The sequence below is a fragment of the Procambarus clarkii genome, chromosome 29 (assembly GCF_040958095.1).
Source record: "Procambarus clarkii isolate CNS0578487 chromosome 29, FALCON_Pclarkii_2.0, whole genome shotgun sequence".
NCBI classification, from domain to species: Eukaryota; Metazoa; Arthropoda; class Malacostraca; order Decapoda; family Cambaridae; genus Procambarus; species Procambarus clarkii.
Window position 1 is genome coordinate 6,927,318 of NC_091178.1, and position 16,367 is coordinate 6,943,684.

The 16,367-nt window shown below is 38.6% G+C and overlaps 2 protein-coding genes and 1 long non-coding RNA gene across 4 annotated transcripts in view; 2 read left to right on the forward strand and 1 right to left on the reverse strand.

Annotated features, from left to right (window-relative positions):
- The first annotated feature begins 2,476 nt into the window (after window positions 1–2,476).
- RpL10Ab (ribosomal protein L10Ab) lies at window positions 2,477–6,589 on the forward strand. The gene is made up of 5 exons (XM_069333368.1): window positions 2,477–2,625; window positions 2,959–3,111; window positions 4,507–4,655; window positions 5,905–6,077; window positions 6,399–6,589. The coding sequence occupies exons 1-5, from the start codon at window positions 2,618–2,620 to the stop codon at window positions 6,567–6,569; spliced, it is 654 nt and encodes a 217-aa protein (XP_069189469.1). The 5' UTR covers window positions 2,477–2,617; the 3' UTR covers window positions 6,570–6,589.
- Window positions 6,590–8,947: 2,358 nt separating this feature from the next.
- On the forward strand, window positions 8,948–12,722 carry LOC123764996 (uncharacterized). Its single transcript, XR_006773664.2, has 2 exons — window positions 8,948–9,812; window positions 10,210–12,722. It is a non-coding gene; the product is annotated as an uncharacterized lncRNA (long non-coding RNA).
- Window positions 10,825–16,367, reverse strand: part of LOC138369779 (succinate dehydrogenase assembly factor 2, mitochondrial-like) — a 90,458-nt gene continuing 84,915 nt past the window's right edge. For both annotated transcript variants that reach the window (XM_069333370.1, XM_069333369.1), the window contains 3 exons: window positions 12,963–13,093; window positions 11,528–11,691; window positions 10,825–11,210 (listed from right to left, as the gene is read on the reverse strand). In XM_069333370.1, coding sequence (XP_069189471.1) covers window positions 11,101–11,210; window positions 11,528–11,691; window positions 12,963–13,093 — 405 coding nt within the window. In that variant the 3' untranslated portion in view covers window positions 10,825–11,100. The remainder of the gene's footprint in view (window positions 11,211–11,527; window positions 11,692–12,962; window positions 13,094–16,367) is intronic.

Sequence of the window (16,367 nt, forward strand, 5' to 3'; positions counted from 1 at the left end):
CAAGCCTCATGTTTATGGATGAAAAACTTTACATACTACTCTCGTTTGATGTATAATAATAATTATATAATAAATTGTTATTAACTACAGTGTAGACACAATCATCAGTTTTAACGTACTGCGAATTCAGAATTTGTGTTTTATTGCTAACGCCCATAGAAATAAATCATAATATCCAATTTGCCTTTTTTCGAGCATTTATGCGTTGATTTTTTTGGTTTTAAATTCCTACTAATCATGACCCCAGCACACTCTCTCTCAAACTACTTAATTAAAAAAAAACTTAATTGATAATTCCCTTACCACTTCCACACATCACACAGCACCGCTCCTGCTAGCTACGGGCTCACCATAGCCCGTGCTACTTGGAACTGTTCTGACTAGCTGAATCTATAACAACAACAATACACCACTTCACTGGTACTGCCGAAGGTGCAAGTGTTGTGACAACGAGAGATGGCTCACAGGATGAGTATGGGGGTGCACAATAAAATGGTACTCACAGGCGTGCACAATAAAATGCTACTGACAGGAGCACAATAAACTAGCCGTCGTTGGTGGCAGCAATACACCTCAGGGTCGGGGCGGGATCTTGCTGTTCTTGGAGCCCCACCCTCTGGTCAGTGTGGCTCCCTCTGGTCAGTGTGGCTCCCTCTGGTCAGTGTAGCTCCCTCTGGTCAGTGTGGCTCCCTCTGGTCAGTGTAGTTCCCTCTGGTCAGTGTGGCTCCCTCTGGTCAGTGTAGCTCCCTCTGGTCAGTGTAGCTCCCTCTGGTCAGTGTAGCTCCCTCTGGTCAGTGTGGCTCCCTCTGGTCAGTGTAGCTCCCTCTGGTCAGTGTGGCTCCCTCTGGTCAGTGTAGCTCCCTCTGGTCAGTGTGGCTCCCTCTGGTCAGTGTAGCTCCCTCTGGTCAGTGTGGCTCCCTCTAGTCAGTGTGGCTCCCTCTGGTCAGTGTAGCTCCCTCTGGTCAGTGTGGCTCCCTCTGGTCAGTGTAGCTCCCTCTGGTCAGTGTGGCTCCCTCTGGTCAGTGTAGCTCCCTCTGGTCAGTGTGGCTCCCTCTAGTCAGTGTGGCTCCCTCTGGTCAGTGTAGCTCCCTCTGGTCAGTGTAGCTCCCTCTGGTCAGTGTGGCTCCCTCTGGTCAGTGTAGCTCCCTCTGGTCAGTGTGGCTCCCTCTGGTCAGTGTAGCTCCCTCTGGTCAGTGTAGCTCCCTCTGGTCAGTGTGGCTCCCTCTGGTCAGTGTAGCTCCCTCTGGTCAGTGTAGCTCCCTCTGGTCAGTGTAGCTCCCTCTGGTCAGTGTGGCTCCCTCTGGTCAGTGTGGCTCCCTCTGGTCAGTGTAGTTTCCTCTGGTCAGTGTAGCTCCCTCTGGTCAGTGTGGCTCCCTCTGGTCAGTGTAGCTCCCTCTGGTCAGTGTAGCTCCCTCTGGTCAGTGTGGCTCCCTCTGGTCAGTGTAGCTCCCTCTGGTCAGTGTAGCTCCCTCTGGTCAGTGTAGCTCCCTCTGGTCAGTGTGGCTCCCTCTGGTCAGTGTGGCTCCCTCTGGTCAGTGTAGTTTCCTCTGGTCAGTGTGGCTCCCTCTGGTCAGTGTTGTTTCCTCTGGTCAGTGTGGCTTCCTCTGGTCAGTGTGGCTCCCTCTGGTCAGTGTAGTTTCCTCTGGTCAGTGTGGCTCCCTCTGGTAAGTGTGGCTATTCAAAGGCTAAATAATAATAATAAACATATGCATTTAAACATATGTATTTAGACAGGTGATGGGCCCCCTGGTGCTGGTGGGCTCCATGATGTTGGTGGCCCCCATGGTGTTGGTGGCCCCCATGGTGCTCGTGGCCCCCATGGTGCTGGTGGCCCCCCTGGTGCTGGTGGCCCCCATGGTGCTGGTGGGCCCCTTGGTTCTGGTTTCCCCCCTGGTGTTGGTGGGGCCCTTTGTGCTGGTGGGCCCCATGGTCCTGCATGGTGGCCCTCATGGTGCTGGTGGGCCTCCTTGTGCTGGTGGCCCCTATGGTGCTGGTGGCCCCTATGGTGCTGGTGGCCCCCATGGTGTTGGTAGCTCCCCACCCCCTGGTGTTGATGGGGCCCTTTGTACTGGTGGTCCCCATGGTGCTGGTGGCCCCCATGGTGTTGGTGGTCCCGTGGTGCTGGTGGTCCCCCTGTGGCAAACATCCCTTTGTGTCGCGTTATGAAATGGTAAATTTCGCGGCAAAATAACCATTGGAGTTAATGGGTTACGAAAGCCACCACAAGAGTTTACTAACCAGCCAGCAAATGATTTTGTTCAGAACTCAGTTCGATACTAAATACACTTTCAAGTGTTTATTACAGATGTATTAGAATTACATACAGTACACGAGGACACACGACACACGGGTCATCGTGCATCCTTTCCACCAACGTATCCATTGCAGTAAATATGTATCACGCATGAATATACTTTAAACAAAACTTACACATATTAAAACTTGAAAACAAAAATAAAAAAGAATAATTATAAAGAAATATGGGATGCATGATGTGTAATAAAAAGAAATCGCGGGAAAATGCAAAGATTATGGCGAGTTACTTACTGCAGGTCTGGCCCCGACCAGCGGCCATGATGCTCAGTCTTTCCCCGGGAGCCGCAGCCAGATACGCACCATGACCAGGTCTGTCCCGTGTTTTACACACTTCCTGTACTTTATATTACCTTGTATAGTGTTCGCATAGTGCCGGGAGCAATGCTCTGATGCTTGTTGGTGTGATGGAGCCCTGGAAATGAGTGAGAGTGGGGGAGATGTGAGGCTACATAAGGTGGTGGCGACACGCGGGTCCCCATGATGGCATGTATTAGCTGCTGAAGTAAAAAGTGATGTTTAACTAGTCTGAGGGACGGTCGCGGTGGTGGGCCGAGCATCTTGTACACCATTTGTGGTGGATATGTGTATAAATGTTTATTTTTAGGGTTTGACAATTATTGAGGTGAATGTTTTCTCCTGCAGCAAGGTGAGCCGCGACACGCTCTACGAGTGTGTCAACGCCGCCCTTCAGGGCTCTAAGGACAACAAGAGGCGCTTCAGGGAGACTGTGGAGCTGCAGATTGGCCTGAAGAACTATGACCCCCAAAAGGACAAGCGTTTCAGTGGCACTGTGAAGTAAGTTGACCTGACCTGCAGTGGTGCAGCAGGGCGCCCCGAGCCATGACCAGCGGAGGTGACCAGAGGTGCTAGGTGCTAGGCTGGTACAGGGGGGGGGGGGAGGTGCTAGGCTGGTACATTGGAGCATGCTAGGGCGGTACAGTGGGGGGAGGGGTGCTAAGCCGGTATATTGGGGCACGCTAGGGTGCTAGAGCAGTACAGTAGGGCACACTAGGGAGTACAGTGGGTGGGGACATCAATGTCAGTTTGCTCAAATTTGATAGTGATATGAGTAATTTATTGCAAGATTTTTAGTTTAGTTTTAATGTTAATTTGGGATGTTTGTCAAATGGGGAAACTTGGGGGGGGGGGGTATCGGCATCCAGGGTGCTGCTGGCTGTGTTGATGCTGAGGTCTGAGGTAAACCTGAGTTACAAAAAAAAATCACTTATCACTATTATAAAATAAATTACAAATTTAATTTGATCATGTATAGCATTCCTAGAGAGAAACAAGGGTGTTTTTTTAAATACTTATTTGGTTAGCAGCTCGTGAGGTATAACAGTTCGGTGGTCTGGCGGTGGTGTGCCCTGTTGTCCACAGCTTGGTTTAGGGAGCCATGGTCACCCTTGGCGGACCTGTACCCAGGGTCTTAAAATAACTGGGGAGGCAAGGTAACTTGCCGTTAGCCTTTATTGGTGGTTTAGTGCCTGAAGACATTGTAAACCCAAGGAAAGTTGGTGAGTATGTGATTATACTTGAATGTTAAGGTTCGGCCGACTAGATCTCTGGGTACTCACTTTGAGGAAAGTAAATGGAACTTTTCCATGTAAACTGTTTAAATGCATTAAGACTTCGGTTACAGTGGCTGTAAAGAAAGCCAAAAGTGAGATGTTGCCATTAGCTTGGCAGTCAGAAATAATACTTGAAATAAATTATTCAAAACCATTTGAGCAAAATTGACAATGGACAATTTTTTTTTATTTGTGGCTATCATTCAATGTATCGCTCTGCTAATGTGAAAAACGGGTTAATACATTTGCTTGCAAAAATTAAGTAAAATACAACTTTTATTTTTGTGAACGTTGAAAGTAAGCTGGGTGGGGAATCATTAGGACAGTGGACGTTTGGCAATGTAATTTTGCAGATTCCATTTATTAAAGTAATAGGAAAATGGGGAAAATATTTTACTTAATTTTAAGAAGCTTTTGGGTGGCATCAACTAATTCAATGGACCAATTCATGGTTACTGCTTATTTAGCATGTTCTTAGACATGTTTTAATCACATTAAATATTAGTATAGGTGGTAAGCATATGAATAATTTGAGGTTTCAATAGTTTTATTTTTTAATGTTTGAGAACTGTATGTGAAGGAGTTTGGCATAGGATAACATTATTTAATCTACTGGTAGGTTGAAGCACATTCCCAAGCCAAAGATGAAGGTATGCGTTCTTGGGGACCAGATGCACATAGATGAAGCGGGTGAAAATGATTTACCATGCATGTCGGCTGATGACCTCAAGAAGCTAAACAAGGACAAGAAACTTGTTAAAAAACTAGGTGAGTTGTACATGTGTGTCCTGTGAAATTAGGCAATTTTTCTTTGGAATACTGTACTACAGTATTATTAATACCCAGTAAATAATAATAAGAATTAAATATCAATATCTAAGCTAGGTTCTTCAAGGAAGATTGTGGTGCAATATAATTGTTTGCCTCGTCTGTATGACGCATGGTGCCTCTGCATGTGGTAGTTTTGTTGTACTTACTGTTGAACCCTTAAAATGCGAACATCATTAAATTGCAACTTCATCAGAATTTGCAATTTTGTTTATAATACTGTGGAAGACACATGACTTAAAAAATAAAAATAGGTAATGGATATAATTATAGCATTAACAGCAAAGGTGTGTACACATTGGATAACTGCATTATGGGGAACTGGAAAGAATGAGATTATCTAGAACTACAATTTAAATATGCAATACCCATATTGCATTTGCACTTAATAATGCATGAAATGTTGAGTAATGTTCAGTGCTGTTCCTATTCTACCATCTAAAATTACCTTGAATATTTTCACTAGTCATTATCATTGTTGCTCATTAGTTATCCACGTTTTCTGAAGTTATTTCTGAATTGTTTAAAAATGATTTTGCAGAAATATAAATATTTGTATTTGAGCAAGTGGTAAATGAAATTAAATTGCTCAAATACATGCCCTGCTAACTAAAGTTGTAAAAATAGTTTGCAGCAAAGTAACTTAATTATAAGTTAAGGATTAAATCTGATAAAATGGCAGTATGGGGATATGGAAAATAACTAGGCAAGGTCAGCCTATGAATAATAGGGTTTGTAAATGCAAGTGTTAAAACATACTAAGTACTTGTTAGTTACCAAATGTAATTCAATGAAATGTTACGAATCTACCTCCAAACATTCATATGTTTGATTCACATTCACATTCAGCAAATATAATTTCAAAAATTTATTTAGCTTTGCTGTAACATTTGGTTAAATTAAAAAAGATTTTAATGTCTTAAGGGGTTTATATAAAATATCTGGGAGATGTATTTGGTTGAACATTTTGCTCCCAGTGACCATTGCACCACTTGATTTATTTCAATAAAAGTATAATGTTTTTGTATAATTGCAGATAGTAAACTAAAATTAAATTGTATATTTGTATGATGAATTGATTTTACTGATCACTGATGTTACCACTCAGCTCACTCTGAAGATAATCTAGTGTCTTAGTTTTATGCTGTTATTTTTTTGTTATAACTTAAAAGCCCTATTCTTCCAACAGCCAAGAAATATGATGCTTTTATTGCATCTGATGCCCTGATTAAGCAGATTCCTCGTCTGTTGGGTCCTGGTCTTAACAAGGCCGGCAAGTTCCCTACTATGTGCACTCACTCTGAAAAGCTGAGTGACAAGGTTGATGAAATAAAGGCCACTATCAAGTTCCAGATGAAAAAGGTATGTAATTTATAGATGATTGAAATGGTACATTTTTTCTTCCTATATTTAAGCATGTCTACCCACACATACATGACTGCCACTTTCACCAGATTCACAAGTGGTAGTCATGCATGTGGGGTTAATTGTCATTTTCAGCTTTGGTGGTTGGATGTGGGGTTTTTCAATTTACTTCTCTGGTCTTTGGTATTTCCATGATGCAATGCATGTATTATCTGAGCTCAATTTGTGCCTTGAAGCCATATTTCTACTGATTCGTTGATAAGACTTTACTGCAATTTTGTGAATTACATTTTTATCACATTTTTTTTAATTCTGCAGGTGTTGTGCTTGTCAGTTGCAATTGGCCATGTGGATATGAATGCTGATGAGCTGGTTCAGAACATCTACCTTGCAATGAACTTCTTGGTATCGCTTCTTAAAAAGCATTGGCAAAATGTTCGTTCCCTTCATATAAAGTCTACAATGGGGAAACCCCAACGTCTGTATTAAGCTAATAAATAGCAGCAGGTTATTTTGTTTCATTTTCAGAATTTAAAACCTGGATGAAATGAGGACAAATTTGAAATTGGTGGAATTGAAATTGAAATTTTCTTTTTATATAGAAAGCAGGCTGGGAAGATTGGTAGTCATAGTAAATGTGAGGTGGGGATTGAGTAGACAAGGCAGGAGATATGTTGAGGAACAAGGCTGGGTGAAATTGGTTTGTGATAATGAATAAACTACTGCTTTTCAAAAGCGGCCTTTCATCTGGTTTTAGAAAGTTTGAAGTGCTTGTTCAGACATTGGTGGTGTAGAAGTACATGTTTAGAATTTATATATGGTAGCCTTTTTTGTTTCTAAGGCTGTGAGGTGTATTTTACATATAGGAAGCAAAGACCAATTACTAAAATGGTAATAAGGAACTAAAATTTTTGGCCTCAAATCTACCGAGGTGTCTGGAGACAGCTGGTGGCTATTCAAATAAGAAATGCAGCCTTAACATTTCTGGTACAAAATGGGAATCTTGTGAATTTTTTTAAACTATGCCTTTTGCATATCCAGAAATCCTGCTGGATACAAGCCACTTTCTGGCTTTGTGCCTTTGTACCAATTCTAATTAAAACCTAAGCACTTAAAAGTTGTGCTGGCAATACCTAACAGCAAATGCATGTAGAGCTAGCAATTATAAAGATTTTTATTAAAATATAATTATTCATTCAATAAAGGCTTTAGCTAGCAAGTATAAGTATATTCCTATGACGAGCATTATGATTTATAGGCACTTCATTTATCTAGTCTCATACCGGAGTTGGGAAACATTGTAGGTGCTGGCAGATCTGAACAATATCCACACGATTGGAATGGGAACCTGTCAGTCCTAATTGCTTTGTTAGCTTACACGAGGTAGTAGCATGGTCCAATATTTGGACTAGACTATTTGAAGGGATTCTTGTTTTCCCACCATTCACCTTGATAAAATTCTTTAAATGGTACAAGTTTGACAAGATTCACTAATTTTATGCTCTACTTCCAGCCAATATTTTATTCTGGCTTTAGAATTTTAGCATTTAATATTTCCATCTAGTATTGTACCATCAATCCATTTGCTTTGGTATTGTAAAGATGATTTCATATGCCTTGTTAATGTGAAAAAAACTATACAGGCTGTGTTACATCACTTACAACAGTTTCTGAAGCCCTTATCCCTCGCTCCATCCCAGGATCTCCTAGTTACAGTAAGTATTTCCTAGAGGATCATAGTTCTAACTGTTCTCCCTGGCTTGGTGCCGCCTCTTGATAATTACTGTACCTATTTCCTAGAGGCTCTCCAAAACTTAACTTTTCATTCTTGTAATGCTTTTATCATCACTTAAATTTTGTTGTTCCTTTCTATTAGCCACAAGTGAATAACTTTGGCACTTGATGGAACCAAGCATCTGCACTTTACCGTCTGAACAGGAGTGTCCAGTTTTGTAATGTATTTCATAAAATATTTACTGGATAATCTAAAATCTTGCTTTCCCTGTGTTCTTATTTGCTTGTCCTATAAAATCCTTTGTAAAAGTTACATTTAGCACCATTGATCATCTTAATATTGTGGTACACTGAACGATATATTTTTACTGCATTGTGTAATTTGCAATATAGTAGCTATTACAAACTACTATATAAGGTACTGTACTATCAAATGTTTTAACTAAAGAAATTTCCAACTTTTCTAATCCAATTAAGTTTATGCATTGGCAAATCATTAACTGTGATTTAGATTAATGTAAACCAACAAATGTTAAGCACCACAACAAAAGTAATCACCTTGTTAGAACAATTGTACTGTGCACACTGACAAATTTAGGCTTTGCCTAAGCCTGTTGAACAAAAAAAATTTCTTATTCAGTGAATTATAATGACAATTTTTTTTTTCTATCAGGAATTTTGTTGCACTACTTTGAATCTATACTGTATTAGAAAAATTTACCTATGACTTCAATTTATTTACTGTACTCTTCAAAGCAAACTTATTCATTTGTACTCTAAACCTCCTATGAATATTTTTAAATAATGTACATTTTTATTGGGAATATTGAAGTCTGCATCCCAAAATTCTACACCAATTATATACCTGCACATTTTTGTTTTAAAATATTCTCCATAATTGCCAGTTGGACAGATAATGTTTATATTTTACCTCAGCAGAATGGACTCTTAATTGAAGAACATGTAGAAGTTTCTTTTGATTTGGAGGATTGAGAAGTTATTGGTCCTTAAGTCTTGTCAGTATCTGCAGTGTGTGAATGACCAGCTTTGTGACACCATGGAGATAATTATGCAGCTTGGTGAGTTAATTGATAATATATATTCTATTTAAAATTTGTCTAATTCTGGCTTAAATGAGTGGAGGGTATGTTGCTGGTGGCATATTTGGCTGTACAGTATTTATAAGAGAAATGGTTTTGTCATTGAACAGTTGATGCTGGCAGGATGGGTAGGATGGTGAGTGGGATGGGATCAGGTGTGAACAATTTGCAGAATATGGTAGGGTACAAGAGGTGGGTGGACACAGTTTGTAATTAGGGTGTTAATGTGTGTGTGTTGATTCCCCCCTCTTCCCATCACCAAGCCAAGCATTGAAATAGGTGGTTATTCAGTGAGTGTATTTGTTGGTACTCTAAATGATAATTCATGAGCACTATACAGTACACTGGTGTGCTGCTGTGGATAACTGCTAATATATGGGGTGGTAGGTTATTGTGAATAATAATTTTTTTTAACCTTTATGCAAATTGTCCTTTTTTCTCCAGGCTGATTTCTTTTCACCATTAAATCTGGGCACGTGGTAATGAGGAGGAAGTCTAAATGTGTACAAATACAAATATAATTTTTGTGCTGAAACATTTTTGTTTTTTCTAAGAAATGTTGATCTGGATGTGTGATAGTACATAAGCTGTGCTATATTAGCCTTATCATGATGATATCAGCGTGTCAGCTGAAAAGTATGATGTATTCTATCTTAAGTTCTGATGTTATTTGCACAATGTAGAATTTTTTTGTTTTATTTTATTTTACAACTGATCTTTCTCTTCCACAGGCGTGTCGGGTATATACAGGGTGATCATTGTTATATTGTCTACTAGTCTCTACTAGTGATATGCTTATCTAGTATCTTTTGAACATCCTGCAACTTTGATAGTGGTGCAGTCTCCTGGGCTTGGCAGGGAGATACAGTACTTGACAAGTTCCTTGTGCATAATCTCGGTAAGCATATACGAGTGCATTAGATTTATACTGTATGTAGATTTTTTTTTAAAGCTGTTATAATTACAAGTTTAGTCAAAATTGAATTATTAATTATAATTTATAAGATGTTATAATGGAAGAAATTCCAGAAGGGCTATTTGCCCTACCGAACTCAAATGTTTTTGCTCAACATTTATGAGTTTGGTTGGGCAAATAGCCATTCTGAAATTTCTTCCATTAAGTATAAGTATCCATTAAGTATTTCTACCATATAACAATCCAGTCAATGCCTTGTCTATTATTATGATGTTCCATCAAGAGCCCTATTTACAAACTGGTATTTATCCAGGAAATTTCATACTTTAAATTATCCAGTGATATATCTTTGCCTAATTATGCAAAATTATATCTTTAGCAGATTTATGACGATGGGGACCCAAGCATTTTGGTTCTCGAATGACCCTGTGAATGCTGCTGCTATGAAAATCATTTGTAATTACCTAAGTGTAGTTACAGGATGAGAGCTACGCTCGTGGTATCCCGTCTTCCCAGCAATTTGTGCCTATGTCACTGTGTCATCTCGTAAAGTGATTACTTTTTTGGGTATCTGCAACTTGGAACAATTAGTAATTGATATTACAGATAACAAACTACTCATAAATATGGTCTTCCTCCTATCACAATCATTGGGGGGGGGGTAGGAAATTGCTTTGGCCAAATGTGCTTAACTAATGGCACGTATGACAACAATGCCCTGCTCATCCTTGGCCCACTTACAGTTGTGTGTAACCTCAGTTTTAGGATTATAGTAAGTCTTGCATTACCAATGTCCCTCTGATTTTGTACCTCAATAAAATATTTTGGGAATCTGATACTTTTTATCTCTTTCTTGTCTTTTTGCTCTCATATTGGCATCTCCGGTGAAACTTGGGAGCTTTTGAATATCCTGTGAGATGGATGGAAGTCATCAAGCCAGAATGATTGTCTTGTAAAATTCAAGGATCTGCACAATGTATTAATATTTCCAAAGTAGTATTTTTAATCATAACTAATGTATTTATTTTAGACGTGCTGTCCTGTTCAGTATTTACAAAAACTAATCTGCTATAGATATGTGTATACACTACAGTTATTATATTATACCTTCTTACTCTTTAATTTAAACTGGCAATCTACATTTGTGAAAGCAGATATGGGATGTAATAGCAGAATAATTATTGCCTACACAAGTGTTCTTGCCGTGTCTTGGATATAGTACAATATCCTTGTCCTTGTTACATTCCAGTAAGCTAAACATAAATAAAATTCAGTGTAGATCAGGCTGCATCGTTCTGTTCTCTCTGTCATCATTTTTAACAAAATCTTTCAACATTGTCATTACTTCATTGTCAAATTCTTGTGGAGTTTGCCGGACGCCTGTAAAACATGTAAATTTTTATTGGAATTTATTAGAAGCTAGACAATATATCTTGTTAGATTGGCATTTTTATACACAATTTTTGAATGTAACATTAATTGGTATAAGACAAATTCTAACCACTTTAGGTGAATTGCCCAACTGATACAGATCCGAAGGATCTCATTACAATTTCATACTGGCTTACTGCTTTCTTTATTTTGATCACAGCTACATAATTTCATAAATACTGTATGAAAAACACAATAAAATTATAAATCACCCAAGATTGTTTTAACTTAAAAACTACTAGTAATAAATTTATAAAGATACCAACCTGTTGCCCAATAATAAATCTCCCAATCATTTGATGGAAGGTTAATCAAGCGGTCATACATAGACAACTGCTGCTCATTCATAGTTTCAAGGAATTTATGTGCAAAGGTACTAAGTATCAAGCCATTTTCCAACATGCCACGCTTTCTGGACTGATACTGAAGTCTGGAGGAGAAAAAACCATTGCCTAATACTGGTAACATAATATATATTAAAAGTATATATATCTTATACAAGGATATATTATAAAAGTATATATATCTTATACGCCAACCTGTATGAAGTAAGAATATTTAAGAGTATGTTAGAAATCCAAAGATTCTGGTTATGATGAATATTTCATTGTAATATACTTATCAATGATACTCTTTGTGACAAAACAATTGCAATGGTTGAAGTTATTAATACTGTAGTTATAACTGTTAGTACTATTGTACTTCCATGCTGTGAATATACTGGCTTTGTGTATTAACACTTTCGCTGGCCTGGCGGGGCACTGGAAGGTAGGCCGAGCATTCCTGGTGAGCACACAACCCAATGTTAAACTCATTCACCCACAATGTTTATACTTAATAATAAGCTATTGCAAAAAAAATTTGCATGACACCATTTGCGTCATCCCGCATACTCCGAATTTTGGTTTTATGACGGAATATGTGGCATTAAGCAGTGAACGTGTTAATTATAATTTTTGCTGCATAAATTCCTGCAAATTCATGCCCTTTCAGGATCTGGAAACATCCATACACATTCTAAATCATCTGGGTTTTACATACATTTCTTGCACACTTGAACATAATGAGAAGTATAGATGAAATTTGCTCTTTAAGTTTAATATGGAAAGTTCACTGCAAAATTTAATGTTAGGGATCTTGCATAGTGTTACAGTATTTCACTTGTGTAAAGGTAAGGATATATGTAAGAAACTATTTATAATGTCCTGAACTGCAAATCTAAGGCAGAGCCTATAGGGATTATCTTGATTCACTTGTTAGTTATACACACAAGATTTGTACTGATAACAGCTATAGGATTTGTACTGATAACAGCTATAGAGAGCAGCATGTGCTATATGCCCAAGTACTCATGAGACCGCATGTAGGGTTACATATAACTATTGTACAGTATTGTATATTTAATATTTTAATTATGTCATATATAGGAGGTATCTTTTAAATAAAGCTATTGTAATGATTGATCACCAGGTTCTTTTCATCCTACAGTACCTTTATTTTTGTATATATATATACATATTACTGCTAACAAAAGGAATATCATTATTCCAATTACAGTATTTGTGTAAACCAAATTTGATTGGGTTGTTAACAAAAACTAACCAAGATACAGTAATTAACTCTTGGTACTGTGCACATGCATACCATACATGAACATAAGATACAATAAACAGATTAAGCATTAAAAAATGAGGTAATTACCTAGCCTTCTTCAAATGGATGGGCTCCCCAACTTTCTCTTCATAAGGAGGTATGGCAGGTTCTGTAATGTCTGGTGAAGCAGTGTGTGTGTCTCCACTGCCTTTACGCCCACTACAATAATGTTGATGAATCTGAGGATAAAAAGAAGTGTTTATTATTACAGAGTATATAATGCTAATTTTATTGGGTGTGCAGTTCAAGCACAAGGCTGGGTGGCTCAATTGACAAATAAAACAGTTCAAACTGCTCCTGCTATATGAAATTTAATTTGTACAAAGTAGGCATTCAACACCATGGTTTGCTGTATGAGCTTGCACAACGTTTCTGTGTGAGTTACACTTGTTGGATTACTTTCTTGCTTCATGGTAACTCTAATGTTGTGCTGCATTCCAAGATGCCCCAATGATGAAACAATGTAATGTTTATGCTCATCTTATGTTATCGGTCAGTCTCTCATGCATCCCATCATGTGGGAGTAACAGCCTTCATTGGTCTTGGGATGCAACCTTGCTCATTTACAAGATTTGGACCATTCCACTTTGCCTTTGCCCAAGTCTGCTTGTATAGATAAGTCTTAGCCATCCTTTGAACTTTGGAATAGGAGCCTTTGCTCCTTGTTTTATGCTTCACATGGGTGTGTGGTGCCCTCCTTTGTGTGTGCCCTGCTTTTAGTGTTTGCTACGGTAACATGAGATCAGGGTTATTTTCCTTGATTGCTGTTCACAGAGCCCCTGCATTTAACCCAAAGAAGGTTTAAGACCTCCCCCTGAGGGAATTTTCCCAGGTATTGCACGAGTCTTCGCTCCTTTGTGGGTCTGTAGTAGCATACCTTTTCCTTCTGTGGGGTGTGGTAATCCATCCTGGCTGGTCTGCACCAGTAGATACAATACTGTATTTTGCTCTGCTGGTTCATGTTTGGAGACAGGAATGGCTGTACTATCCAAGCCTGCTGCCACTGTATGCCTTTTCTGAGTGATCTGTGGCACTTTCAGTGCCAGAAGGGCACACTGTGATAATCTTGTTGGATTTTGGATTGTTTCCACTGGACTTTTGAGTTAGCTGAGCCCCTTTCACAGGTAATGGCTGTGTTATGGAGCAGTGATCCATTTAAATTTGATGTAGCCTGTGTCTGGTTTGGACATCTTAGAGTTTGAGCCCTTGTTTTTTGAGATGGTGGTGGTGGAGACTTATGATGTTCAGGGGTTGCACAAAGGGTGCAGTGGCTTCCCTAGCACTCTGGTGGCCAATGTCACTGCTTGGTAGGGCAGACGAGTGATGGCCCAGTATTTTGTCGCGGGTAATGATTATATACATAGGGACAGCATTACCATGGTTACCATGCAGTTGCTTGTTTTGATGTTCTCTACCTTTCTGGTGGTTTATCTCTTGGGTAGTGTGGTTGAACCTCGAGCCCCAGACACTCTTACCTTTAGTAAAGGGGTCAGATTCTGGTCTTGGTCCCTAGTAGGGGCTCATGAATCAATGTAGCTTGGTGATACGTTTAAGTGTCCGGTAACCAGGTGGGTACCATTAATACCATTAATTAGACCCCATGAAAAGTACAATACAGTATTAGCATAATTTTTTCTTGTCACAATACTGTATATACTGTATCTTGACTTTAGCAAAGCCTTTGATATTATGTCTGCAAAAGCTTTATTATAAATGTAAAGGAACATGGTGTCCTAAGTTGGATTAGCTCTTGGTTATTTCAAAGGAAACAAACACAAAGCACAACTGGGAGGAAGTTCAAAGTAGGACAAAGTTGCAGGTGGAATGCTTCAGGGCTCTGTCCTGGAACCTCTGTTGTTGACTATATACAGTATATAAATGATTTAGATACTGGATTGAAAAGCATCATTACTAAATTTGCAGATGATACTAAGATAGAATGGGAAATAAATTTACAAAAGATTCGCAGATGTAGTTTAAATCTGACAAATGTAGGGTTCTGAGCCTAGGTAATGATAATAGTTACCAAGTAAAATCTGAAAAATGATCAAATTGCCAAATCTGAATACAAAAATAATTTTTTTTTGTTTATTCATGATAAGTAGGGATCTTAAATGAAAAATCTATATAACTATTCAAAATAAGTTAAATAGTATACTGGGATTAATATCTGGAAATGTTAGTAATAATAAATTTTTTTCTTGACCTTGTGTCAAGAAAATTTAGATATGCAGTTCGGTTTCTGATACTATACCATATTATACAATGCACATCAATTTACTTGAAACCTTCCATATGAAGGGAAATTAAGAAAGCTTAATTTACTTTCTCTAGAATTGTGAAAAGGGGTTAAAGCTTGAATTGCCAGTACAGTATACATATGATGATATAGTATAACAAAATGAATGCTAATAAAGTACTAAATACTGTATATCAAAACAAAATAGAACAAAATAATTCAGATAAGACCTGGGTCAATACACTCTGGTACTTGTTTTGGAAAGAGGGTTGAACAAATCCACAAGGGCCGTGATGAGGGTTCGAACTTACGCCCGGGATGATCCCAGACGCTGCCTTAGTCGACTATACCACGACATGGTAAAAGAATTGCAACCGGGAATTCCACTGACTTCACACAGAGCCTGCAGCCTCTCCAAGACACAAATCAGGGTTTTACACAATTCCCCCATGTACTCAAGCTCTGCCAAGAAGCTGTTCTACTTCTTCGCCCTCACTTCAATACACACAGAAATCACAATAGCAAAAAATTGTGATGAACAATGAACAAAGGGAAATTTTTGTAGAATGAACAAAAATTTTGTTCATTTGATGCATCACGCTATTGTGATTTCTGTGTGAAATAGGATTGTTAATTTGATGAACAAATTACCAGGTAATAATTGACATCATCATTAGTGTTTCAAATGAAGCTTAGACATAAATACAAGTGAGTTTGATTGGGTATAAATAAAAGCTTGTCACATATGGTCCTATGTCCAGTAATTTGCTTTATTTTTATGCATCATTTGCATCTCTATGTCAATGTTATTGGTGGTCATTAAGGATACAGGTCATTGCATGTCCAAGATGGCTTAGCAGATTTAAAAAACCTAGAGTCCAATATGCTCTGGAACTTATACAGTACATCAGTCAGTTAAGGATTAATTGATGGAACCTAACATCTGTATCTCATCCACCACAACTACAACAATGCGAGCACAATCAAACCCATACTAACCTAAGCTAAGCCAGTCTAACCTAACATGAGTGTTTTAATTTGTTTATTATGGACCCCATTTACATCCTATAGATTTATTTACCTGAATTTACATGAGGATAATCTTCTCTGGTGACCTCAGCAGGGACAATAAGCTGGTGGCATGTCAAAGGTGCTCCCATTATTTCTAAGGATATTTTTCCAGATGAATTTTAAAATAAAGTATTATCTGGGCA

What these genes read in the sequence shown, in the direction of transcription:
- RpL10Ab (XM_069333368.1), top strand. An exon ending in CGTTTCAGTGGCACTGTGAA is followed by an intron (nt 3,112 to 4,506) that starts GTAAGTTGACCT and finishes ATCTACTGGTAG; the next exon opens with GTTGAAGCACATTCCCAAGC. An exon ending in GAAACTTGTTAAAAAACTAG is followed by an intron (nt 4,656 to 5,904) that starts GTGAGTTGTACA and finishes TTCTTCCAACAG; the next exon opens with CCAAGAAATATGATGCTTTT.